At 44.8% G+C, this 27,686-nt stretch overlaps 1 protein-coding gene across 1 annotated transcript in view; it reads right to left on the bottom strand.

Annotated features, from left to right (window-relative positions):
- Nucleotides 1-1,700: 1,700 nt before the first annotated feature.
- The window catches only part of DHX8 (DEAH-box helicase 8), a 30,327-nt gene continuing 4,341 nt past the window's right edge, over nucleotides 1,701-27,686 (bottom strand). Inside the window, exons 2-23 of the mRNA XM_060645966.3 lie at nucleotides 27,391-27,476; nucleotides 26,725-26,797; nucleotides 26,253-26,338; nucleotides 24,248-24,357; nucleotides 23,502-23,867; nucleotides 22,947-23,091; nucleotides 22,411-22,614; nucleotides 21,673-21,760; nucleotides 19,389-19,486; nucleotides 18,311-18,458; nucleotides 16,873-17,054; nucleotides 15,135-15,329; nucleotides 14,645-14,830; nucleotides 14,308-14,518; nucleotides 13,776-13,957; nucleotides 11,546-11,686; nucleotides 8,357-8,512; nucleotides 5,037-5,174; nucleotides 4,173-4,301; nucleotides 3,796-3,992; nucleotides 3,157-3,336; nucleotides 1,701-2,423 (exon numbers count right to left, since the gene is read on the bottom strand). Coding sequence (XP_060501949.1) covers nucleotides 2,204-2,423; nucleotides 3,157-3,336; nucleotides 3,796-3,992; nucleotides 4,173-4,301; nucleotides 5,037-5,174; nucleotides 8,357-8,512; nucleotides 11,546-11,686; nucleotides 13,776-13,957; nucleotides 14,308-14,518; nucleotides 14,645-14,830; nucleotides 15,135-15,329; nucleotides 16,873-17,054; nucleotides 18,311-18,458; nucleotides 19,389-19,486; nucleotides 21,673-21,760; nucleotides 22,411-22,614; nucleotides 22,947-23,091; nucleotides 23,502-23,867; nucleotides 24,248-24,357; nucleotides 26,253-26,338; nucleotides 26,725-26,797; nucleotides 27,391-27,476 — 3,521 coding nt within the window. The 3' untranslated portion in view covers nucleotides 1,701-2,203. The remainder of the gene's footprint in view (nucleotides 2,424-3,156; nucleotides 3,337-3,795; nucleotides 3,993-4,172; nucleotides 4,302-5,036; nucleotides 5,175-8,356; nucleotides 8,513-11,545; nucleotides 11,687-13,775; nucleotides 13,958-14,307; nucleotides 14,519-14,644; nucleotides 14,831-15,134; nucleotides 15,330-16,872; nucleotides 17,055-18,310; nucleotides 18,459-19,388; nucleotides 19,487-21,672; nucleotides 21,761-22,410; nucleotides 22,615-22,946; nucleotides 23,092-23,501; nucleotides 23,868-24,247; nucleotides 24,358-26,252; nucleotides 26,339-26,724; nucleotides 26,798-27,390; nucleotides 27,477-27,686) is intronic.

Here is a 27,686-nt window from a genome sequence, read left to right as displayed (position 1 = left end):
AATCAAGCTCCGGACTGGATGAAGGTGAACCCTAGACCGAGGAGCCTGACCCAGCGGTAGAGTTTACACGAGCCCCACGGGGATGGTCCCCCCCACGTACGCAAGCACAGACTCAGCACGTGCACAGGGGCAGGAAATCCCTGAGCTAGGCTCCTGCGGGGTGGGGTGAATGGCCTAGAAGATTCCAGCTCCCTGCAGGAGACCCACCTCCTCTCCTGACCTGTCACTCAATCTCGGGAAATATTGTTTCGAGGAAGAGAAACAAGGGCCCCATTGTGTGGGAGCAGCAGGCAAGTTCTTCCCAATCTGGCCCATCTCCCTCTGAGCAGGCTCAGCGATGCTGCCGACATGCTGTTTCCTGATGGCCAGTCGGAAGGTCAGACATCAACCACCTTGACATAGCAGAGAGACAGCTCTTGGGACAGTTGTTTAAGGAACACCCACAGAGCCAGGGTCCTTTGCTCACCTAACCCACAGGAGATGGCTAGCCCTGCTGTCTCTCACCTTTGCCTGTGGAACATGTCCTTCTCAACCTCAGCTTCAATCCCAAACCTCCCCACCCTGCCCTCAGGGCCATAACCATCTCCTAGGTGCCAATGTCTTTGGTGCTGGGCGCTCAGCTGGGGCAGGCAGGCTGCCAAGCCCGGAGGGAGTTCTTAGAGACTGGGGAGCTGGGTGCCCAGCCCCTGCTTTGCTCTCGGCCTCCTCCTCTGTACATCCCTGCCTCTCTCTCCCCGTAGGGCCTTAAAGGTGAACACACAAAGATCCCCTGCCCTTAATTACCGGCCAGGGCTTCCCAGGAGCAAACAGAATTGGAGGCGCTCACTCAACTCAAAGAAGGGGTGGGGATCTCAGTCAGCAGACTCCCTGGCCTGTGCTCTTCTCTGCTGGATTCTCTCTGAATCGTCTTTAGGGTGGTCAGTTTGCCGCCCAACAACAGCTTACGTTCTTTCACATCCTAGAATGTCATAAACTCAGCATCTGGTGGACAAGTCAGTAGTTCTATACGAGGTGTCCAACCCCCCAGGGGCTTCCCTACAAGCTCCACATCCAGACCAGCTTTCCAGAAGCTCTGGAAACAACCTGGCCTGGCAGCATCTGTGGGATGTCCTTCAAAGTCAAGAGCTTCCTTGGGAGCCATGACAGGGGCGCTGGGAGGTGGCTATTCCCCAACCAAATGCTACAAGAAACCCACTCGGCAACAGCAAGCTGACTCTGAAAGGGGTTCGGTGGGTTTTCTGTTTGTGGTGGGGGGACGAGAGGCTTTGACCATAAAAACTCTTTGTTAAAGCCCATCGAGGACCTGGGCGGGGGGAGGGGGAATAAAAACAAAAAACAAACAAAACAAAAGCTGTGACGTCCCTTGCATGTTTCAAAAGGGAAAAGGACACACTGCACATTGTGTGGTGTGCAGCGGAGGGAGCCAGGAGAGCCTTCTGGATTCCACATGCTGCATCTGTAACCACTCAGGCGCCCAGACTGGGGCAGTGGATGTGGTTAATCATGGGACCGTGTGCAGCCACACCGGGCTCGTGCGGGTGTCAATAGATACGACTGCAGGCTTGGGCTATGCGTCACCTCCGAGCCCAAAGAGGCCCCAAGCTCTGGTTACAGGGGACTCTCCACCATGTGCACCAAAGCCACAAATCTCCCCACCCTGGGCCCAGGCCAATATCCTAGCCTTTCAGCTAGAAGAAACGGCCACAGAAAACCATTTATGTTTCCTTAAGAAAATAAATATTTCCAAGAGGTTAAGCGAGAGTACAGGGGCTGGGCAGGGGCAGAAGTGGGGCCAACACTGTCAGTGAGCTCCGCGGCCCCTTCCTCCAGAGTCCCAGCTCGGGCGTCAGGGCCCTCGCTACGTCTGGGCGTCAGATGCTCGCAACTCCGTTTTCCCATCCTAGGGCTCCACGTGTTGCCCGTTTTGTGGAGATGATGCCATGTACTCCCATACTGGCTGCGAGCCCCAGCTGGCCACACTGCCTCGAGGCGGTCAGGGCTGGGGGCTCTGGTCAAACCGGGCGTAAATCCCTGTTTCTATTTTGACCACCAGGGAAGAAATAAGAATCAAGTTTAGAAAATGCCCCGTGAAGATACTCAGTCACTGGACGGCTGCATCCTCAGGACCAGCTTTGCATCAATAAAAGGGCGTCCAAGCCCTGGGCCCCCTCTGCAGGAGAGGCAGACAGAGAAGTGTCACCTCTCAGCGCCGTCGGAAGGCCCGGGATATTCTCCACGCGTTGGGTTCCTCGTAGCGGTTGTACAAGGGTTCAAGACGCTGCTGCTTCTTCTGCTTGCTTAGCTTGGTCGGGTCGGAGACCTTGAAGAAGGCTGGAGCAAATTCCACAAGCCACCTGGGGTCGATAGTGGTGACCTCACGCATGTACTCCTTCGTGGTCAGTACCAGCTCGTGATACACCACCCTGAGTGGGGCACAGAGATCAGGCTCAAGCCTCCCATCCAGGCTCCACTCCAGTCACCGTGGTCCCCTGTGGGCCTCAGCTGAGCTTGAGTTTTACCCTCTTAACTCCCCTGCCTGAACCCTCAGGGGACTGCAGTCTCTGTTTACGACAGCCACACCCCAGTACTGAGGAGCCTGCACACCTCTACCCACGAGAAAGCTGTCAGGAGGCTCTGGCCCTAACTGGTTAAGTGACACGAAGCCAAACACAGCCCTTCTCTGGACCTGGTTCCCTGCTCTGTGGAGTGTGAGGGTGGTTTTTCAGGCTGTCTACACAGACTCTGGGGCCCTGAAGAGGAGCCTCGGGGGTTGCCACAGGGACCGGGGAAGGCCACGCAGCAAGAATCTGCATCTCCGATCCTCCCTGCAAGGCAGCACCGTGGTTTCTTATCAGTTTGATATTAGGGTGGGTAAGAGTCCCATTTTTTAAAAATGTTACGTAAAAAACTTGTTTAAACCACCTCATTAGACAATCTCTAAAATCCGCCTTCCCTCTCACCCCTATGATTTTATTTCTCTTGAATAGGCCGGATACTGTGCCCACTTCAGGCTTCCACTGTTCTAGAAACAGAAGCAATGTCGGAGGAGAACGTGCTGGGTTGGGCGAACACCTAAATGTAACATGGCAGTAGAATTTACAGGTTCTTTCTGTCCACAACTGCCCCCAGACCCTGGCCCTGCCCCTGCCCACCTACCATTCTGGCTGTCTATTGAAGAGAGCACTGGAAGGGTGGATGTAGACCACCTGTTGGTCAATCAGTGTCCGGTAGCCCTCCTGAGGGTCTTTCTTGGCAGCATTCCGGAAGAATCCACTGCAGATGGCCTTTTGCACTCGGACTGTGGACTTGCCACAGGAGACCACATCCAGCTTGTGTCTAGCAGGGCAATAAATCAAGGGAAGATAAAGATGGGAGACTACCTTGCATTCAGAGGTTCTGTCTTCCAGAATGATGGTGCCCAACACCCCCACCATGGGTCCCCAGAGTCTGGGGTTCCCCTCTGGAAGAGGTACCTAAAGGTACCACAGGCACAGCTCCACAGTGGGCAAGATGGATACAGTAAGAGCCAGAGATCTTATTCAACTCTACCAATAATGTCCCAGATGCCTGTAAACTAAGTATTTTTCAACAACTAATAAATCAACCTCTTAGGAACTTTCTGAAGTGATTCTCAGCTGCACCCTTGCTTGGAGAGAGGTATAACAAAGATGGAAAAGCTGGAGGAAAAAGCTTATGTGAGGAGCCTGTAACTTCTCTCAGGTGCATTTAGAGATCAACAGACATGACGGTCAAGCAGGTTGAATTCACACATGGGGAAAAGTCGCCAGATGTTACCTGTCCATTATGCCTAACATCTGCTTGCGAATATCCTGGGCCCGACGCAGCGAACGAGCCTGGATGAAGTTCTCATAGCACCAGGGGTTGGAGAACTTGTTGTTCTTCCAGGAGTTGTACACAGCCAGTAGGGTGAGGTGGTCCCCTTCGGTCTGGTGGAATTTAGCTTTCTTTTGATCTGCAAGGGCTTGTTTATCCTGCCAAGAAGTGGGATAGAGGATCGTTTTCTGTCCAACAGCTACTAAGTAATCACCCAGCAGTTCCAGGGAGCCCTATGTGACCCTGTCAAGTGTCCACTGTAAGCACTTCTGTGGCAACAGGCTGATTTTACCCACCTTCGCCACACCCCTACCTGAATTTGAGTCTGAACTCCCTACCTTGGGCCTGTAGAAGACATTCTGCACAGACAGCATGGACACAATGGTCAGCATTTCCTCACTGCAGCCCAGATGCACAGACATGATCAGCATTTTGCACAGCATTGGCTCCAGAGGGAATTCTGCCATCTAGAGGGAGAAGAAGAAACTACAGTTGCCCTGGGGAAAACCCGTCGGTACTTGCCAGCATCAGACACTGATGGTCCGAGGGGGCAACAGACCACAGGACATTGACTCAAGCATGATGATGTGAGTTGCCTCTCTCTATCGGAAGAATGTTGTTTTTTAATTTCCCAAATAAACCTCAACGAAATGTATGTGACCAAAGACATAACTACTGTCGGGACAGATGGGAATTTTGCAGACATCTTTTAAAATTTAGACTCAATAACATATCCTGAAGAGGGGTACCTGGGTGGCTTAGTCGGTTGAGCCTCCAACTCTTGACTTCAGTTCAGGTTATGATGCCACAGTTATGGGATCAAGCCCTGTGTTGGCCTCTGCACTGAGCATGGGGCCTGCTTAAGATTTTCTCTCTCTCTCTCTCTCTCTTTCCTTCTTCCCCTCTTCCCACTCGCATGCACGCACATACACTCCTCCCCCAAAATAAAAGAAAACTGTTTTAATTTAAAAAACATATACATATATATACATCCTGAAGTAAAACTGTGGATAGAATTCCTTTTTCTGTAAAGAAGAAATAGTTTTAAGTAACAGTGGAAAATCCAATTTAAAAACGGGCATCTAGAATTCTCCTCAAAGTTTATCCAGGGCCCCAGAGTTTGATTTTGCACAGAATAAAGAGTATGGAAGGCTGGCCAGGGAATCTCCCCAAAAGGACCAGAAGTTAAGTCTGTCTCCTACCCTACGGCCCAGGCGAGTAAGCAGGCCCTCGTCATCCAAGGCCCCCAGTGTGTACAGTTGCTCCATGGCTGTGATCAAGGTTTCCATCGGAGGGGCATCCATGAAGTCAAAGGACAGCAGGTCATTGATGCCCATGGCCTAGAAAAGAAGGAAAGAAAGTGTGTGTTGGGAGGGTCAGCCCTGCCAGTGTTAACGTGGAAGGAGAGTACTTGTCTACTTCTTTCCAGTTTCTTCTATTGCAAGTAGGAAGTCATCCTCAAGATTAGCAGTCACCCCCACGGCTGAACCACATAAAACTCAGACCGACAGAAAGCTTACACGTTCTCAGGAAACTTTTTTTTTTTTTTAATGTTTATTTGTTTTTGAGAGAGAGCACGAGTGGCAGGGGGGCAGAAAGAGAGGGAGACACAGAATCTGAAGCAACTCCAGGCTCTGAGCTGTCGGCACAGAGCCCAACACGGGGCTTGAACTCACAAACTGTGAGATCGTGACCTAAGCCACAGTCAGACACTTAACCGACTGAGCCACTCAGGAGCTCCTCTCAGGAGACTTTTAAAACCACTTCTTCAGGGCGCCCTGGGTGGTTCAGTTGGTTAAGCGTCCGTCTCTTGATCTTGGCTCAGATCATGATCTCACAGTTCGTGGGATTGAGCCCCACATCAGGCTCTGCACTGACAGCGTGGGGCCTGCTTAGGATTCTCTCTCTCCCTCTCTCTCTTTCCGCCCCTCTCCCACTCGCGCCTATACACACATGCATGCTCTGTCGTTCTCTCTAAATATAAAAACTTAAAAAAAATAAAAATAAAAATAAAAACCACTCCTTCAAAGTAAATGTAAATACAACTCAACAACAAAAAGAAGACAACTTACAAATGGGCAGGGGCACCTGGGCGGCTCAGTCAGTTAAGGATCTGACTCTTGACTTCGGCTCAAGGCATGATCTCACAGTTTGTGAGTTCGAGCCCCATGTCGGGCTATGTGCTGATAGTGTGGAGACTGTCTGGGATTCTCTCTCTCTCTCTCTCTCTCTGACCCTCCCTTGCTCACGTGCTCTCTCAAAATTAACTAAATAAACTTAAAAAAATATATATATAATATATATAAACACAAACATACACACACACACACACACACACACACACACACACACACACACACATATACACACGTATATATATACACGTATTTTTCCCCCTAAAGTTACTGGAAGATGATTTTCCAAAAAAAGGGGGGGGGGGGGCAAAGGATTTGAAGAGACATTTCCCCACAGAGGTTATAAAAATGGCCAAAAAGCACATGAAAATATGCTCGACATAACTGGTAATTAGGGAAATGCAAATCAAAAGCACAACGAGATGCCATTTCACACCCACTAGGATGGCTAGAATCAGGAAAAGAACAGAACAAGTGTTGGCAAGGATGTAGAAAAATCAGGACCCTCATACATTGCCAGTGACAATGCAAAAACGGTGCTGCCGCTGTGAAGAAGCTTGATGATTTCTCAGTAAGTTAAACATAGGATCACCATATGATCCAGCAACTCCCACTTCTAGATATGCCCAGAAGAAAGGAGGGACACAAGCAGACACTTGTACACTAATTTTCACAGCAGCACTATTCACAATAGCCAAAAGGTAGAAACCACCCAAATATCCATCAACAGATGAATGGATAAACAAGACATACACGATGGAATAGTATTCACCCTTAAAAAGGAATGAAATTCTAACACATGCTCCAACATAATGAACCTTGAAAACACTATGCTAAGCAAAACAGCCCAGACACAAAAGGACAAATACTGCATGATTCCATTTACATGGAAATTAAGTTCACAGAGACCAGAAAGTGGAATAATGGTTACCAGGGGCTGGAGGGAGCAAAGAAGGGATGGTTTAGTTTACGGGGTACAAAGTCTCTGTCTGGAATGAAGAAAAAGTCCTGGGAACGGACAGTGGTGATGGCTGCACAGCACTGTGAATGTACTGAATGCCGTTGAACTGTATATCTTAAAAAGGTTAAAAGGGTAATGTGCTGTGTATTTTACCACGATTTAAAAAAAAAAAAACACACACAAAAAAACAGCACACCAGCTTCTGCTGTCTCTTGCATACATAATTACTACTGTGCATCTAGGAAGTGCCTCATACCCTGTCAGGCTATGAGGATGACTAAGGAAGGTATGGTCCCAGTTCTCGAAGAGTTCACAATGGAAAGCACAGACACAAAACCACAATAACAGTGCAATCGGCGGGCCTTACAGAGTAGGCATTCAATACATTTGTTAGCTAATCTGATGAATCAAAGAAACAAATGAATGATGCATCATCCCAGGGTATATAAGGGGGATGCGGTAGGACCTAAGCCTTCTGTTTCTCTCCCCTAACGTGACTGTGACCATAAACACAGCAGGTGTTCAATAAATGCTTATTGTATGAATAACAACTACAAGGAATTATGCTAGCAATCAGTAAGCACTATGCCAAGGGCCTTTACCTGTATTATCTTTTATTTTCACAACAGATACTATTAATAGCTCACTTTTGGAAAGGAGAACGTAGAACAGAGGGCTGAGCAGATAAATTTGCCAAGGACTCAGAGCTCGGAGCAGAAGTTTGAGCCACAGATGCCGCTCTGTTCTCACTCCAGAGAGTGAACCGGGTTTTTTTCCTGAAGCTCTGGTTTAGTCTCTCTTATACCAAATGAATAATAAATTACAACAGAGCACTCTGCACCAGTAGAGTGCCAGGGCCCCAGGGCAGCATCAGTGTCAGGGGGTGGGGATGCCATCATCTGGGAAATTATTCATGCAGCTCCCCCTGCCAAAAGAAAATGAGGGTCCTCACTGGGGACTGAGAGAGGAAGAGCAATGATTCAGAATGAAAACCAAGCTCCCAGAGGGTCAGTCTCAAACCTGTACTGACAGTTCCCTTGCAAAGTTTTTGGACGGGGAGTTCTGCTGCCATTCTAAAAGAAGAGAATTGGACGAGGGTTGAAGGAACTGTGCCTGTCCACACTTTGGCACTAATTAGATTTTTCTAATATCCTTTTAGAAAACGCTAACTAAAATCTTTTATAACCAAGTATCCTGCTGGCTGTTAAGGTAAGAAAAAACCGTGTGCTCACAGCAGACATGGCAACTTAGCCCCAGACCCACAGTGGAGAGGCTGTTATCACAGCCGTTTGCATTCCTTTCAAAGGGACTGGTTCCAGGAGGTTACTAAAGTATTTAACGAGGTTCGTAAAACTGACATTCATTTACTATGGACGTAGGATTGGAGTATTCCACCAACCCATTCTAACAAGACAGTGATTTCTACCTTGAGAGAGAGCACTGTGCTCGCCAGGTTGGTCCTCTGGATTTCCGGCACATTGGTGGTCAGCATTTCATCTCGGTAGGCACGTTCTGTGTACAGCCTGTAACACTTCCCTGGGCCCGTTCTCCCGGCTCTGCCAGCTCGCTGCTTTGCCTGAGCCTAGAGGGGCGGGCATATAAAAGTAACATATCTGTAAAACGTTGCTGAACGGCTTTGCCCAGGAAATCTGCTAAAGGGCGGGGGACACTTAGCAACCGGCAAAAATCTGAAGTGGGGTTTTTCACTTCCTTTAGGACCATTTCCGAGACTATCAATGCTTTTATCATTCCCTAAAACTCAGCATTTCAGGAAAGTTCAAGTGAGGCAAATACAAGCAATGTGAATGGAAGAAATATAAAGATCCCAGAAATACACATTCAAAATAGTGTGGCACAATAGAAAAAGCGTAACATGAAAAACACCATCCCCACAGTTGTGGCCAAAAATGTAAATGAACTAAAGAAATGTAACGTTAACCATAACAATGATGACTCTTGTAGCCATTTTAAAAATCAGGTTGGGACTCTCAATGACAGAAGGAAATGTTCATGCATAGAAGTGAAAAAGCAAGTTATAAAATAATACTAATTTTGTATTAAAAAAAAAAAAAAACTAGCAAAAGGAAAAAATTGCCCTAAAACTGAGGCTAACTCTGATGGTAGGCTTGCAGATAGGTTCTATTTTCTATACTTTCGCAAATATCTGATGTTGAACATGTTTTATACCTTAATAATGAAGAAAATTAAATATATAAACAAAAAATGCACAAAACTGCATACTTAGTAGACTACTAGACTTGCAAACAAGCAACAAACATAAAAAAAGATGGGCAAGGGGCGCCTGGGTGGCTCAGTCGGTTGAGCGTCTGACTTCGGCTCAGGTCATGATCTCGCGGTTGGTAAGTTCGAGCCCCACATCGGGCTCTGTGCTGACGGCTTGGAGCCTGGAGCCTGCGTCAGATTCTGTATCTCCTTCTCTCTCTGCCCCTCCCCCGCTTGTGCTCTTTCTCTGTCTCTCAAAAATAAATAAAGGTAAAAAAAATAAAAATTAAAAAGATGGGCACGAAAAACATCAAAATGATGACAGTTGGTGGTAGTAGGATTATGGATAATTTAAACATTTTTCTCCTATTTCCCCCAAATAATGTAATACTTCTCCGCACTATTTAAGGGAAAGGAGCACTAATTTTTAAATTAAAAAGATACACAGGTAGGGGCACCTGGGTGACTCAGTCAGTTAAGCATCCAACTTCAGCTCAGGCCATAATCTCACGATTCGTGGGCTCGAGCCCCGCGTTGGGCTCTGTGCTGACAGCTCACAGCCTGAAGCCTGCTTCAGATTCTGTGTTTCCCTCTCTCTCTGCCCGTCCCCTGCTCCTGCTCTATGTCTCTCAAAAATGAATAAACATTAAAAAAAAATTACAAAAAATAAAAAATACAAAAAAGATATATAGGTAGTTTAACCACAGGTTGCCAGGAAACAGTGAATAGCAATCTGAAGAGGGAAATTTGCTGACAAAACCACCTGTCTTATGACAAACGGTATCGGGATTGGGGCACCTGGGTGGTTAAGCGTCCGACTTTGGATTTCAGCTCAGGTCATGATCTCACAGTTCATGAGTTCGAGCCCTTCATCAGGCTCTGCACTGACAGTGCAGAGCTTGCTTGGGATTCTCTCTCTCTCCTCTCATTCTGCCCTTCCCCCGCCCTCAAAATAAGTGAACTTTCAAAACAAAACAAAACAAAACAAAATGGTTATCAGGATTTTACAAATTCCTATGCCAGCCCCAAACCAAAGGATACAGTAGAAGTCTCTAACCACACAAAGGCAGGCAGCAATGGCACACACTGGCAGACTCCACAGCATTCTACAGATGTCTCTCCAAATCAGAGAGGCCAAGTACAGCTAATTTCTCAATCACTGCAAGTTGCACCCACCACGCAGGGGCCAGACTACCCCGGTTCCAATCCTGGCTCCCCCAGCTGTGTGACCTTAGGCAAGTCACTTAACCCCTCTGTGCCTCATGCTCATCTGTGAAATGAGGGTAATAACAACACCCACCACCGAGGATGGATGCGAGAATGAGTTCGTGTATTGTACAAGTACCTCGCGCCTGGCACTTACTAAGAACTCTACAAGTGGTAGCTACTGTTACCTTAAGCTCAAAATGAAAACAGCCTTATGATTTTTATGGATGACGAAAATCATACGTGCCTCTTATAAAATATTAAGAAAATACGTAGAAGCATAAAGAAAAACAATGCATTTCACCCCCCTCAACATGATAACCAGCAGCTCCACCGACAGATAACCCCGACGACCGTGTTGACTACGTGCTTTCAGTCCCAGGCACGCTCATGCACACTGTATACCCGCGTGCGCTATTTATTTTTAAACAAAAGTTGGATTCTACTGCTCATGCTACGTTTCAGCTCACTTTTTTCAAAAAACACATCACAATTATATGCTGATGTCATTAAACATAGATGCGCACCACCCTGTTAACGCCACACAACATTCTATGGCGTGGATATACCATCTTTTATTAAACGACTTTCCTTCTGGAGTTCAGCTAGAATTTTCCCAGGTTTCCTTTCACATAAATAATGCTTCAGTGAACATCCGTTTCCCTTACTCTCAGACATGCGCTCAGTCACTACTAAACTTTGAGATGTACTCCCGGAAGTGGAACTCTTTTGTCCAAAGAATGAACTTTTCAATGTTGGATACGCTGTAGCCAAAATGTCCTCAAAAAGGCAGACCAGGTTATTCATTTTTAAAAATAATTTGAGTAGGAAATGATTCCATAATAACCAAAGAAACACATTAACGTCTCATGCATTATTACTACCTCAGATGTCTGCGGCTAAGCACGGTATTTTTAAAAATACGTTCTTTTATATTTTTATAATCTAGAGTGGTAAGTTAAACTTTTTTTTTAATTTCACATTTGACGAGGCTTTTTAATATCAAAACACTACCCTGAAGATTAAACACAAACAACACAAAAACGTCCCTTATCTCACAAAAGCCCCTAGTACCTTAAAGGTTCATCTTTGAAAACAATGAAGTTCAAAATACAAAATCATAAAAAATTTTCAGAGAAGCCTCAAAGAGGATTTTCAGGACCACTGTGGGTAGACGCTGCCATACCTGAGAGATTGGAGTGACCACGAGCTGGTCGATGCCAGTCTTGGAATTGTAAACTTTCTGCTTCACAAACCCAGGGTCCACCACATAGTAGATGCCGTCAATGGTCAGCGAGGTCTCTGCGATGTTGGTGGCAATCACGACCTGCAGACAAGAGGGACACAGCTGGAGTGAGCTGCCCAGGCTCAGCCCTGAGGTGTGACACAGGACATCTGACCCCAGACATTTTCCTAAAGGACTGTGCAGCGATCTCCCTTTCTAGGTGACTAGCTGGCACTTATTCTGTTTGGCTTCATCTTAAGGGTCAAGTTGGGGACAGGGTGGTACCTGAGAGGAGAAGTGGAAGAGGAGAAAGCAAAAGCCAATGAAAGCCAATTTCATTTGGTGCAAATGGCTACATATCTCATTTTCTAGATCCAATGTTGATTACTACAATTTTAATTTTCTCGCACCCTGGGAAAGCAGAGATTTCCTGGCATCACATGTGCCAGTGCAAAATGAGATTTTTCTTCCCCCGTGGGGACATCTGGACTACAAAATGGGCTGTTTGTGTATGTGGAACAAGAGAGAGATTTTTTTTTTTCCCTGATCATAAAATGAACGAGGCGGCAGAGGAATTTCACGGTTTGTGTGTATGCAGCAGTACGCGTGATCTAGAAGATTATTGGTCTCGGCTTGGCACCGCCACTGTTCTTCCACAGAGGTTCAGCTAATAAACCACAATTGCTTGGAAAAATCATTGCAAGGAAGCACCAGAACATCCCACGTCATGCCAGCATCTCACTGGCCCTGAAAGGCTTCCACCTGCCACAGAGCTGCAGAGCCCTCTTCCAAAGAAGTCCGATCATCACCAACAGAACAGAGGAGGAATCGCCGTCTTTCCACCCCCCCAAACCTGCTCCTCCTCCGTCTTTCCCTCCTCAGCACCATCTTCCGTCCAGCTGTCCAAGCCAGAAAGCTGGGAGTCATTCTTGACTTCTCCCCGCCCTTCACCCCTATACCTCCAGGCACCCACTAGGTCTTGTCCACTCTAATTCTTCAATGTTATTCAAATCCATCTGTCTTCCATTCCTAGGAATATACTCAAGAGAAGTGAAAACATATGCCTGCACAGAAACTTGTAAACAAACGCTCCTAGCAGCATTGTTCATAATACCTAAAATGTGGAAACAACCCAAATGTCCAACAGCTGAGGAACGGGTAAACAAAACGTGGTACATCCACTCTGTGGATGTAGAATATCATTCTACGACAGAATATTACTGGGCAAAAAAAAAAAAAAAAAAATGAAGTCCTGACACATGCAACAACATGGATGGAGCTTGAAAATATGCTGAGTGAAAGAAGCCAGTCACCAAGGACCACATATTACATTATTCCATTTATATGAAGTGTCCAGAATAAGCAACTCCAGAAAATAGATTAGTGGTTTCCAGGGGCTGAGCAGAAGGGGGAATTGTGGGGGGGTGGGGAGGCGGTGACTGTTAAAGGGTACAGGGTTTCTTCTGGAGGTCATGAAATTATTCTAAAATCAACTGTACTGATTAATGGTTAGTTACTATTAATGGTAATTAATGGTCAAACAATTCTGTGAATATACTAAAAGTCACTGAATTCTGTTTTAAAGAGGTGAATTGTATTTATATCTATCTTAGTAAAACTGTTATTTGAATAAGTCCATCTGCCTCCTCTCTCCCGTCTCAAATGCACAGCAGTTAGCTCCAGCCATGAACTACGAACTACGCAGCCCCTGAAAGGCTCTGCACGCTCTTGCCCCTGGGCTACCACAGGCTGTCCTCTCGTGTCCTGCTGTCCTTCTTGTCTATGTGAGCAGCCACGTACTCTTCAGGACTAGCTTAGATCCTCACCTCTTCTAAGAATTCTGGGTCAGGGGCTCCCCCTCTGGGTACACAGAGCCCCAGCAGCTCTTTCACACCATATGTTAAAGGCCTGTCTCTCAGTAGATGCCCCATGGCAGATAGAGGCCTGGCCTCCCACCCCGGCGTGTACCCCAAAGCCTGACAGACGCTTCAAAGATACTTGCTGAATGAAGGAGAGGAAGAGGAGCAGGGGCCGCATATAAGATCCTCATTCCTTAACAGATTGGTCGGACTATTTTCTAAGACATAAAAAAACAAGGCTCGCATACACCCGAAGCAATCCCCATCAGGGCCAGGTGCACACCCCACGTGGTTTCAGAGCATGCGGGCGCTTCCCATCTGCCCAGCGTTACCTTTCTGCTGCCAGGTGGGGCCGGGTCAAAGATTCGGGTCTGCATCTCACTGGGGAGAGCAGAGTACACGGGCAGGATGATCAGCTCCGGGACATCCGGTCCCAGGGATTTCATTCTCTCGTACAGGATCTCGCACGCGGTATCGATCTCCTCCTGACCAGTCAGGAAGACGAGGATGTCACCTAAGAAGAGAACGTTTACTTCCTGTGTGTATGTTCCACACGAAAGCCACGGTGATATTAAAAGAACGCCCAATGATGGAAAACACGCTCCTATTCCGACCTCTAAGAAACCAAGAGGTTTTCATCTGTCCATGTTTATTCTGGTTTTTCATTTTTTCTCATTTTTCATTTTTTAAAATTTGTGTCTATGCTTCATGTTATTGTATAGACCATTACCACCGCTTCAAACATGCAAGACTTGGGCTTGCAGGGAGACCAATATTTAAAAGACATTTTTTAAAAGATGAGAAAAAAAGCTATCTGCATTAGGACTTTTGGCCCATGAGGAAAAAAATTCTCTTTCCTCCTACCTGGTGGTTCTGTTAAGTGGATCTGCATGACAGTGATCAAGCTGGCATCCAGATAATCTGTCTCAGGTTCCTTTGTGTACAGTATTTCCACTGGATATGTTCGACCTGGGATGGTGAAGATGGGAGCTTCATAGAAGTACTGAGAAAACTTCACTGCATCCAATGTGGCTGAGGTGACAATCAGCTTCATGTCCTGCCGTTTCTGGACCGTCTAAAGAGAAGTGCAGTGTGGCTTTACTAAGAAGGACTAACCAGTAAGGCACAGGTACTCAAATCCAATTCCCAGGATTCAGTCCCCAACAGGTAGAAGAAGGGTCGCCAAAGAGCACCTAGTTACCTTCTTCAACAATCCAAAGAGCACGTCAGTGTGAATTGTTCTCTCGTGCGCCTCATCCAGCATGATGATTGCATACTGTGTGAGGTCGGGATCAATCAGGCACTCTCGGAGCAACATCCCATCTGTCATGTACTTGATGACTGTTTCTGGGCTGGTGCAGTCCTCAAACCGAATGGTGTAGCCCACCTAAAGCAGAACCAAAGCTGAAAACCTAGACACAAATCTCTCCTCTCTGCAATTCCCAACCAAGACTGTAGCCCAGTTAGACTGTTACCTGAAATCTTAGGTAAGAATCTGAGCAAGATGTGCAGTGATTTCCTCTTAGTAAAATCTGCCTTGGACTTGACCCTGAACACATCAATGACGACAACCCTCTCCCCCTCAGGAGAAACCTGAAGAAAGGTAGTACTATTCCCATTTTATAGGTGGAGATGTGGGCCTTTCCACACTTTCTTTAGGCATTTCCGAAACAACTTCAGTACCCATTTACCTCCTGGCCTAAGCAACAACCAAACTCCTCCGACACTCTTTTGGCCACCGACATGGCTGCTACTCTTCGGGGCTGGGTACATCCAATCTTGCCCCGGGAAGTGTAGCCTGCCTCTGCCAGGTATTGGGTGATCTGCGTTGTCTTCCCAGATCCTGTCTCTCCAATAACAATCAGGATTTGATTGTCATGAACAGCCTGAAATTAACAGAATATAAACAAATACAGTCATTAAAATCTCCCACATTACTCTGGAGGAAAATAATATTTACGTTCCAACACTAAAGAAGAAAAGGGGGATCGATAATATACATATGGTGAGATTACAGAGTTAAAATTATTTTTAATCACACATAAAAAAATATTAATGGTGGTTTTCTATGGGCAAGGCTCTTTCTTATTTTAACTGCATGTATAACTTAAAAACTTGAAACTTTATGGGTATTCTTTAAATGACTCAATTCTATTTTTTAAAAATTTTATTCGTTTTCTTTTTAAATTTTTTTTTTAATGTTTTTAGTTATTTTTGAGAGAGAGAGAGAGAGAGAGAGAGCATGAGCAGGGGAGGGGCAGAGAGAGGGGGAGACACAGAATCTGAAGCGGGCTCCAGGCTCTGAGCTGTCAGCACAGAGCCCGACACGGGGCTCGAACTCATGGAGTGTGAGATCATGACCTGAGCTGAAGTCGGACGCTCAACCGACTGAGCCACCCAGGCGCCCCTTATTCATTTTCTTAAATTTATAAAAACATAAAGGCAATGCTAAAAGCATAAGCTACCACCCAGGTATCTCTGATTCTACATATTTTTTTTAAGTACTACATCCACATGGTTAAAGAATTCAACAGTAAATAAAATAGGCATATAACGTGTTCCTTTCCACTGCCAAATCTCCATACCCCAAAAGTCATCTTATTTCTACACCGTTTATAACAGCAAAGGATTGCCATCAACCTATATGTCTATTAATACAGGGCTAGTTAAATAGGGACTAGTTAAATAAGCCAGGGCATATCCACATAACAAACCACCACACACACAAAAAAAGGAACAATTTCTGAGCTGTATCATTAAGGGGAAAAACAAGATGCAGAGTATATGCGTAATATGCTGCCTGCCATCTAGAAACATACAATATGCATAAAACATATAATGTCTATGAATGCATGTGCATATGTACTTGTACTTGCTTGCGTACGTCTGAGATAGCACTGAAAGGATTCACTGTGAACTAGTAAACTCAGTTGCCTAGGGAAAGTTTGGTTGTCTTAAAATCCAATCTCCAAAAAAATGGAAATAACTACCTAAAGCAAAGTCTTGCCCATATGGGATCATTGGTCAAGCATCCCCATTTTTCTTACTGACCAGAGATATTGGTCTGCCCACTTGGAACTGCTCTAGGGGCCACCAGTTCCAACAGGTTTATTTCTTCTTTGGGGGAAAAAAAAAAGGTAGAGGCGCCTGGATGGTTCAGTCTGTGAAACATCCAACTCTTGATCTGGGAGTTGTGAGTTCAAGCCCCATGTTAGGTACAGATTACTTAAATAAACTTTAGACAATGTATACACTAATACACATATGTATTTTAAAGTACTTGGAAACATTCTGGGTTTTTTTCTATCCTCTTTGGAGAATGTACAAATGTACACATACCTGTCCAGCTAATTTCAGTTCAAACACGTCATCCTTCTTTTAGAAAACACCGCTACTCCTGCACCAATACAACACAAAGGGGCATCTCACCTGGACCAGCTGCTCCTTCAGTTTGTAGATGGGCAGGCTCTCTCTCTGTTCAATGATTGACATTTGGGTCTTTTTTCCATAAGAAGCTTTGTTGCCCCCAAAAGCATGCTTCTTCCACTCGGGAATGTCATTGGGCATCATCCCAATACCCCTCATATTGGCAGCGATCTGTCTGCCTTCCGCTGCAAAGGAAAACAGGCAACTTAGTACTATCCTGAAGCTACCTCAGTGCCCCTGCCCTCAACAGTCAACAAATCCCATTTCTCCGGTTCATCCCTCCTGTCTGCTACCTCTTGTGTTCAAGCCACCATCCAGTCTCTTCCATTAGAAAAGCCCTAAGTCAGCTCAGGTGTCTACACTTGCCCATCCAATCCATTCTACAGGGTACCCTCAGTAATTCTTTGGTAATGCAACTCTGATCATGCCCTTCCCCTGTTTAGAACCTGGCAACACTCCCGAGTGGACTTTAGAATTGAGCCCCAATTCCTAATGCCATCTCGAAGTCCTGGCCCCCACCCCCCCACCTCATCCCCACCATTCCAGTCCAGCCACACAGGCCTGCTTTCCACCTCACGGCCCAAGCCCAAAAAATTCCTCAGCCTGGAACACGTGCCCCCTGGCCCCACCTCAGCCCCTCCGATGACAAAGTCCTATTTATCCTTCCAGTCTCAACTTTCTCAGGGAAGTGACCTACACCACCTGTACTTCTTCATGTACCACTAGTCATGATTTAGTTAGTAATTTGGGAACTGTTTGATTAATAATTGATTTTCCCCGCTAAACTGCAAGCCTCATAAGAGATCATGTCTACTTACTTTAAAGTGTGGCTCAGTTCCCCAGTTGCCTAACACATATTACTAAGTACTTGTTATGACTGTATCGAGGAGTTACTTAACATTTACTGCACAAAGAATTATGTAAAAATGGAAGTTTCAAAGCTGTATTATCTTTAGCATAAAAAAATTCTTAGGGTGTCTGGCTGGCTCAGTTAGTAGAGTGTATGGCTCTTGATCTTGGGGTTGTGAGTTTGAGCCCCACACTGAGTGTGGAGATCGCTTGACAATAAAATACTTTTTAAAAAATCTTTTTCTTTTTTAAGTAAGCTCTATGCTCAACATAGGGCTTGAACTCATGACCCTGAGATCAAGAGTCCCATGCTATACTGACTGAGCCAGCCAGGCACCCCAAGCATAAAAAATTCTTAAGTTATTCAGAAGAAAAACTCAGTCTAATGATTTGACCAGGGTTACTAAAACATTTTTGGTTTTAAACGTTTAAAAACAAACAAACAAACAAGCACACAAAAAACATGCTTTAACCAAAGGGAAAAATCCCCAAATCAAAGCTAAGGCTAAATTTTTAGTATGTGCTGGCAGTGCTTGTACTTCAAGGCTCGGGTTATTTTTGAGAAGTCCACACACCCCTACCAGGGTCTTACCATCAGGCAGAGGATCAACCCAGTGTTTGTTGAGCCCCATGGGAATAGAATCCATCTCAGCTTCCCGCTGGGCCTGCTTGAGTTCCCGCCTTTCTTTGGCTAAGGCACTCTGCATCATTGCTGCTTGGGAGAGGGAACCATCCGGGTTCTAGTGCAACAGAAGACAAGCAGCATCAGAATGAGATCTCAGCATAAAATGGCCAGGAACTAAAATGTAAATGTTAAGCCCCTTGAATCTAAAAAACGAGACCCACCTAGAAGGACGTACCATACTACACTGGAGGTACTGGGGGTGTTGGTTGAAGATGAGAACCCCATGAGAGAGAGGACAGACAAGAAAGGGATAAGAATTCTTCTGTAAGGTCCCAAGAACTAAAATTAAGACCAACATGGATGCCTCAATGAGAGATTTCAACTCTGCTTACAGAAGAGCTAATAATCAGATCCATCTGGAGATAGAATGGCTCTCCTTGAGGGTTGATGAGTTCTCTGTCACCAACAATGTCAAGCAGATAGAAGACTACACGGGAGGAACACTGCAGGACACAAGTGAATTACAAGCACTGCATGGATGGCTGGGCTGGGAGACTTTAAAAATACTCTTCTCCAAAATATAAATTAATTAATAAAATAAAATACCCTTCTCCAAACCTAAAAATTTATCACAACTTCCCACGAATTCTCTTCACAGCTCTGTCTTTCCCAGTACCCGCTTTCCACTGAGGGCCAGCCCCAAATGGTCAAGTGAATGCTTCAAAACTGCCTTTGAACGTGTAAGGTAATTAGCCAAGCCCCTAAGGCAAGGGCAAAAGCAGTGATAGATCAAACACTCCTATTCCCCTCTTTCTTCCCAAAATACAGTAGAATGAGAGCAAAAGAATTAAAAAGTCCAAAGTAACAAAGCCGTCAGTCACCCTTTAAAACAATAATATTCTAGACCCTGACCAACAGTCAATACACCTTCTAGCCTGAGTTCTGCTTACATGGACGTAATAGCCTGCTCTGAAAAACGGAACAGTTACTTTAGGGAAAAGAAGTTCATGTGACGTGTCCAAGTTAGAGTCCCAGCATTTCTCACCTTAACGATTTTAATAGGGCTCATGTCCATGCTTTGCTTGGTGTGCCCTCTCAGGAATGGAGGCTCTTCCTCAACCAGCTCGATCTCAAGATCTTCATCTAAAAGTCCCCCCAAAGAAGAATTAGCAAAAAAAATAAGAGAGAAATAGCCAATCATTTTCACCACAACTGGTTTCCATGGGCACCAGCAATCTTTATCAAAGATAGCTCCCAAGGTCAAAAAGACAGCAATCCAAGTGAAACTAATGGAAATGACTGTTTCCCCTGCCCTCCAGGTATTTCTGAGCATTTATGTTCTGGCCTAAAAACTGATCAGCGGAACTACTTCCAAAAGAAGTTAAGCCTGTAGAGAAACGTGGTCTAACATCCCAAATGTTACTAGGTATTTTCCACCCAACTTCATTATGGAGTAACTTAACCCACAACAGATTGGCAAAAAAATTAAGTTGAACAATTGGACGATACCGACTGTCGTCAAGAATATGAGCCACAGGAGCGCACACTTACGATAAAAGTATAAATTGGGGGCACCTGGTTGACTCAGTGGGTAGAGCATGAGACTCTTGATCTTGGGATTCTAAGTTTGAGCCCCACATTGGTCACAAAGATGAGTTAAAACCAAAAGTCTCTTTTTAAAATGATTTTAGTGTTTTTTATTTGAGAGAGCAGGTGCACACACAAGCAGGGGAGGGGCAGAGAGAAGGAGACAGAGAATCCCAGCAGACTCGAGCTGTCAGCACAGAGCCTGACACAGGGCTCAAACCCACAAACCACAAGATCATGACCTGAGTCAAAACCAAGAGGCGGAAGCTCAATCGACTGGGCCATCCAGGCTTCCCAAAAATAAAATCTTTAAAAAAAAAAGAGGTGTAAATTGAAACACAAACTTTAAGAAGCAATTTGGACTGCGTCATAAGGTTTAAATCACACACTTCCTACTACCCAGTCATTCTTCTCCTACACATATAGGGAAAAGAAAAGGTCCTGCTATGTGTATTAAGAAACAAGAATAGGAATTTCGTAATAGCGTTACATGTAAACAAAATACCAGAAATAGCCCTTATGCCCATCGAAAGCAAAATGGATAAATGATGATAAATTTCTATACAGAAAACACTACACCAGCAAAAGTGAAATACAACTATAAAAATCATCATAGATAAATATCAAAAGCATGATCAGAAAAAAATGAATGAAGTTCAAAAACTGACCAAACAAGACAATGTTTAGGGACAGATATACAGATAATAAAATGTTAAAAAAAAAAAGGCAGGGAAATAACACAAAATTTAGAACAGTGGTTACCCAGAGAAAAGAGTAAGAAGATTTCATCAGAGGGGTACATGTAAGGGCTTCAAAGCTGCTGATAAAATTCCACTTAACCGGGGCGCCTGAGTGGCTCAGTCAGTTAAGCATCTGACTCTTCATCTTGGCTCAGGTTATGATCTCACGGTTCCTGGGATCAAGCCCCAGGTCGTGTGACGTGAGCGCAGAGCCTGCTTGGGATCCTCTCTCTCCATCTCTCTGTCCCTCCCTGGCATTCTCTCTCTCTCTCAAAATAAAGAAATTAAAAAAAAATTCCACTTAAATTGAGTAGGTACATAGGTGTTCCTTTATTACTATTATATCAATTATATGTCTTATTGGATTTATTTCACAATCTTTAAAAATTGTTACTAGGCTGAGTTAAAAGTTGTTTCCAGGGCAACTCAGAGGTAATCTACTTGGATCCAAGGTTTGCAGAACACTTACTAAGATTATGAGATGAAATTTCCTCCCCAAAATATAATCAGAATTTTTTGTATCCTGAATATGTATCATAACCAAAAAGTATAACAATATATAAACATCTGTCAGAAAAATGAATTTTTGGGTGGCTCAGTTGCTTGAGCGTCTGACTCTTGATTTTGGTTCAGGTCATGATCCCAGGGTCGTGGGATCAAGCCCTGCTTTGGGCTCCATGTTCAGCATAGAGCCTGCTTAACATTCTCTCCCTCTGCCTCTCTCCCCGACGTGTGCACTCTGTGTCTCTCTAAAAATTTAAGTTAAAAAAAGGAAAAAAAAAGAAACCAATTTGCACCTTTAAAAAAAAAAAGAAAAAAGAAAAATGAATTTTCTGCTTCCAACCTGGAGGAGCCCTTGTTCTTGGAGGTAATGAGTGGTAAGACCTAGGAAACAAATGAGTTAAGCCACTAGGTTAAACTACATCTAAACCACCCCACCCAACTGCTCAGCTCATCCACTGTCCTGATCCACCATCCTGCTCAATCTAAGTGGCTAGTTACCTTCTTCATCATCCACTTTAGGGAGAATGCCAGTCTCTTCATCGAAGTCCGGAAACTCTTCTTTGGAAAGGACATTGGCAGCGATCATCTAGTGAAAGGACAGAAGCGACATCTGTAACCTGCTGGGATCGAAACTCTTCTTTTGCAGTACAGAGGTTCCACATAGGAAACCAAGGTTTTTCTTCTTTTGACCAGGATTGCAGGGCTTCAAACATCACATATCTCATCCTTAGGGGGCACAACATGGTGCTTAAAAGCAGGGCTCAAGGGTCGTGCCCCAGGAAGCATTATCTGCTCCTTCCCTGGTTTCCGCAGCACTGTGCACATTCCCTGTTATGTAACATCCAACTTTGACAATTATGTTTCCATCTGTCTCCCGCCACTAGACCTTGAGCTCCTCAAGGGTGAAGAACCATGATACATTTGTCTCTGTCACCTGGCTCTGATATGTACTGAGGAATGGCGGAAACAAGAACTCACACAGCACTAACCACACGCAGGCACTAACGCAAGTGCTCCACTTCTTCCGCCTCATTTAATCCCCACGGTGCCACTACTGGTCCTGTTCCACAGATGAGGGTACTGAGGCACAAAGAAGTAGAGTGGCTTGGCTCAGGATCCCACGGCTAGTAAGCGGCCAGGAAGTTCCCCCGGGCCACTGAGCTCCAGGGGCCACACTCCTAACCACCACGCTACATGCAGAATGGCTATGAAGCCATATAGGCAAATGGCCCCAACCTGTTTGATCTCCCATTTCTCTGGATCAGAGATGCGGGTAAGGCGCTTGCGCTCCAGAGAGTCATCCTCTACTTCAGGGGCGCTGACGAGGGAAAGGTGAGTGGGTCTGTCCGGATTCCTCATTGAAGTCTCTTCATTAGTCTCCCCAACAAGATTTCGTCGTCGATTGGGATTTAGATCTTCACCAGTCTCTTGATCCACATCCTAGGGAAAAAAAAAAAAAAAAAAAAGGAACTCATTTGCTGTCCTCTTGTTTCCTTGGCCATCAGATATGGAAACGGGCGCCTGGGTGGGTCAGTTGGTTAAGCATCTGACTTCGGCTTAGGTCATGATCTCACAGTTGGTGAGTTGGAGCCCTGCATCGGGCTCTCCGCTCTGAGTGCAGAGCCCGCTTCAGATCCTGTCTTCCTCTCTCTCTCCCCCTCCCTTGCTCACATGCACACGCGCACTCTCTCGCTCTCTCTCTCTCAAAAATAAATAAGCATTAAAAAAAATGTTTTTTTAAGACCTGGAAACAGACTGGATATCTCACCTACCTTCATGCTCAGACTGGTCTTGGTCCCAGTGAAGGAGAGCACTTTGACTTTGACCCTCTGGCCTTTGCTCACCACATCAGCCACATTGGCCACACGGCCTTCTCGCCGGAGCTCAGAGATGTGCACCAGGCCTTCCCATCGCTTCCTGAGGGAGAGTCACATATATGTGGAGCATGCCTAAAATACCTTTTCCCCAACCAATTTCCACCCCGTTGGAACTCAACAAGAGGAAATGGTCTTAAGCTCAAAAACTCAAGAGGAAAGTACCAAAAAGACGGTTAAAAAAAATAAAATAGTATTACCACCCTCCCAAAGAAAAGACATGGGGGACAAATTCTCATGTGTCTCAGTGAGCAAAAGGGCAGATCTCTTGAAGGGAGAGTAAGGAATGTGTGGCTATATATCATTTCAAATAAAAGTCAAATTCTAACAACCTGATACGGCTGATTTGATTAAAGCGACATTAATCGTAACAACTTTTTAAAATATGAAAATCCTCAGCGAGAAGAGAAATTCTGCCCATCACAGGTTTGAAAGAAGATCACCAGCTAATACCTTAATCCCTCTAGCTGCACGAAGCATCCAAACTGCATGATGCTGGTAACTTTGCCATTGTAAATGTCCCCAATGGCAGGCTCCTCCGGGGGAGGGCGGTCCACATGTTTATCCCGCCATCTGTCCAGATTCCTCTCCCCATACTTGTCCCGGTCCTTCCGGTCCTTGGGAGGACTCTGACTTCTGCTCCTAGACCGATATCTAGACTTCCCTTTATTCCTCTCCCGGGTCCTGGAACGTGACCGAGAGCGGGACCGGTGTCTCCTCTTGTGGTCTCTATCACGGTCTCGCTCCCGCTCCCGGTCACGCTCGCGGTCGCGGTCACGGTCACGGCTCCGGCTCCGCTTCTTCTTCTTTGTCTTGTCTCTAACAAATCAACAAACATTTGTTTTAAAAGAGAAACCAGCCCAATTTCACCTCTGCATCCCCAAGCACCCCACACAGTGCCACGCACATGTCAGGTACCTACTAAGTGCTGAGTTGAATTAGTTTCTCTCGGACATCCCTGTAGGCCCATGAAGGATGAGGTCACAAGTGCCTCCTTCAACCCTGATTTCTAACTTATAAACGTCTTAGCGTTTTCTGCATAAATACTCTTTGCAGGGAACGATGAAAATAGATCTAACAATACAGTACATGGCCAGAATAGAGTCTGTAAACTTGTCCCAAATTTTGCTTAGCTGGCCCACGAAACTCAATTATTGCAGCACCCTAAGCCACCAAAGGATAGGACATGATGGACAAACCGGTGCTCCGCATCTCTTTGCTTCTCCTGGCCCGCTGCACTGGGCATTAAGGCCTCCAGTTCTTTCAGGACATCCACAGCGACTTTTACATCATCCTCATCCAGCATGGTCTGCAACACCAGAGGCCAGCAAAGTTAGGAGGGGAGGGGAAGAAAATCATGTAAGAATCTGTATTCTGGGTACATCTACAAACCTGACAACCCCTACATCACTGACCACTTATGTGAAGGAGGCAGAGACGGGTGGAGATTTCCAACACCATTTGAGAGAGAGACAGAAGGAGTGAGCAAACACTCTTGGAAGCTGTTGATACACCTGGCAAGTGCCCTTTGTCCTTAATACAAGCCCATGGAGGGCAATTAGCCATCACCCCTCCCGTGAAAGCATGCAAGAAGTATTATAAATAGAAAATGATGTTAAAATTTTTAAAAAGCAATGCTTTGGGGTGCCTGAGCAGCTCAGTCGGTTAAGTGTCCGACTTTGGCTCAGGTCATGATCTCACGGTTCGTGGGTTTGAGCCCCGCGTCGGGCTCTGTGCTGATGGCTCGGAGCCTGGAGCCTGCTTTGGATTCTGTGTCTCCTTCTCTCTCTGCCCCTCCCCCACTTGTGCTCTATCTCTATCAAAAATAAATAAATGGAAAAAAAAAATTAAAAAAAAAAAAAAAAAAAGCAATGCTTTAAAAAGAAGGCTTAGGGGGGTGCCTGGGTGCCTCAGTCAGTTAAGCATCTAACTCTGGCTCAGGTCATGATCTCAAGGTTCATGGGTTCGAGCCCGGTGTCAGGCTCTGTGCTGACAGCTCGGAGCCTGGAGCCTGCTTCAGATTGTGTCTGATTCCCTCTCAGTCCCTCCCCTGCTTGTCTCTCAAAAATAAATAAATGTAAAAAAAACAAAAAAAAACCTTAAAAAAAAAGAATTCTAGCAATTCTTTTTAAAGAATTTAAAGAAGTGTTTTTAAAGAATTGCACTCTTCCCCCCTTTCACCTGCTAAATTTTTTTCCACAGTGCTTACTGTTATCAGCTATATTATACACTGTGTACTTGTTTACTGCCTGTATCCTCCCCACTAGTGGAGTTTACATGTTTATTTCCTGCCCCCATCCCAATACTATGATGTAATCTCCAAGAGAGCAGACATTCTATCTGTCTTGTTCACAGCTGTATCCCTGGTACTTAGATTAGTGCTTGGTACATAGTAGGTACTCAATAAACACTTGCCAGAATAAAATTTAAAAATCAAAACACTTTAAAAAAATTAGACTGAACACATAACAGAGCAAAAAAATCTCACTTCACACATCATGTATCTGTTCTAGAACCTTATTTCATAGCCCTAATCACTGCTTCCCACAATTCTCAATCCCATTTCCCTCAAATATTCTCTAAACTCTTTAACACTATACTATGTATAGTACCTGCTCAGGGAGTGATCCAACACTTTCAATTTGAAAAATATATTATGGGGCCCCTGAGTGGCTCAGTCAGTAAAGCATCTGACTTCAGCTCAGGTCATAATCTCACGGTTCATGAGTTTGAGCCCCGCATCAGGCTCTGTGCTGACAGCTCAGAGCCTGGAGCCTGCTTCAGATTCTGTGTCTCCCTCTCTAAGCCCCTCCCCTGCTCACTCACTATCAAAAGTAAATAAACATTTTAAAAAAAGAAAGAAAGAAGAATATATTACAATGAGAACTCCTGGGTGGCTCAGTCGGTTAAGCGTCCAACTCTCGATTTCAGCTCAGGTCATGATCTCATGGTTTGTAAGACTGAGCCCCACATCGGGCTCCATACTAACAGCGTGGAGCCTGTTTGGGTTTCTCTCTCTCCCTCTCTCTCTGCCCCTTCCCAGCTCACACACTCTCTCTCTCAAAATAAATACGTAAACTTAGAAAAGAAAAACATATTACAATGAACACAAATGTAAAACCAGTAACTAATGACACACACAAAAGGGACAGGGCTCAGAGAAATACCCAATTAGAAGAGACATTCTCAAAATGGTATCAGTACCCGGACAGAAGGGTTGTCTGGTTGACAAAGCACTGGGAAGAGTTCCTTCAGCTTTTCCTTTCCAGTTTTGGGTTTAACGACTGGATCTTGTTTCATCACAGAGCATATAAAGGGGTTAAAAAAAAAAAAAAAAGATATATTTAATATTCTTAATGGTTAACAGTGAACCTTAACATCAGATTTGCATCAAACTAAAAACAGAACATGGCATTTTTCTACATGTTATTCATATACATTACTATACACATAATTTAATTTCCTAAAAATAACGTTGATTACAAACTATGTGGGCATGGGGGAGGGCGCGAAGATACATCAGAATTCATCTGGTTATGTAAGCTTAAGTCATTTGGAAAATTTTACCAGGATGTGTACTTGCTCAGCAGCTGCTGCAAGGGACAGAAACAATTTACAGGATGCTCACAAGCTAGACCATTCTGGAGGCTGAAGCTCAGCCAGATGCCCTACTCACCTTTGCTAGTAGAAGGCTTTGCTGGAGGCCGCATGGTTTGTATGAGGCGTAGCAAGTTACTAATAAGAGAATCCTTTGAAAAGAAACAGAACAAAAATGATCAGCCCCTGAAACAGTGCTTGAAAACAGTCAGAAATGGGATGACCTTTAAAGGGTGGTTGCATAGCTGAATGTAGCTAATTGGAACAAATGAAGTGCAGAGTATCAATTTGATGTGGCGTTGTGCTCGCTTTGGCAGCACATATACTAAAATTGATGTGGCGTGAACCTAGCAAAGTAGCTTCGGATAAAGCGGCTATTTTTGGACTTTTGGGAGGGAAAGGTAATTTAGTTCCCTTCAACCATTTTTATTTTCCACAGTTTAGAACTACCTCCAGAACCTAAACTCTTTTGCTTTTGACTTCCAGATTCATAGAACAAGGATATAAACACTCATAAAGACTTAATGATGGAAATCCTACCCCATTTTCTTAGAAAGGTGTCACAGGAAATCCAGTTATGTTACCACTGCTCGGTGGCATAAAAAAACATTACACACTTAATGGTTTCTTTGATTGGTATGTACAAATTCTCTCCTTTCTCTATCAAAATCCTATGTTAAATCCTATCAAAATTTAAATTCAATAGTGACATTAAAACGAAATAGGGGTCTCCAGATACACATACCGTGAATTCAGCACCATTTTTGACCAGAGAAGCCTTAAAAGTATCAAAGGTGGTATTTTTCTCAGCAAGACTGATCACAAATTCAGCTGCAAATGAGAAAAGGGATTAAAACTGGAACGGAGGCGAGCAAAAAATCATTTTCAAGTACATTAAAAGCAAAACCAATTAGCCAATCCAACAGTCATAGAAACCAAAGAGTACTATCCAGTGAGGGTAAAGAAAGAGAATTTAGAGTACCAAGATTATCCGTGTATGTTCTAGTTAATTTTTAGAAATGAAAACAAGATATTCCTACA

This window comes from Panthera onca, chromosome E1 (genome assembly GCF_046562875.1).
Source record: "Panthera onca isolate mPanOnc1 chromosome E1, mPanOnc1 haplotype 2, whole genome shotgun sequence".
Classification (NCBI taxonomy): Eukaryota; Metazoa; Chordata; class Mammalia; order Carnivora; family Felidae; genus Panthera; species Panthera onca.
The sequence above is the reverse complement of the archived record's forward strand: the minus strand, read 5'-3'. Positions and strand labels throughout refer to the sequence as shown.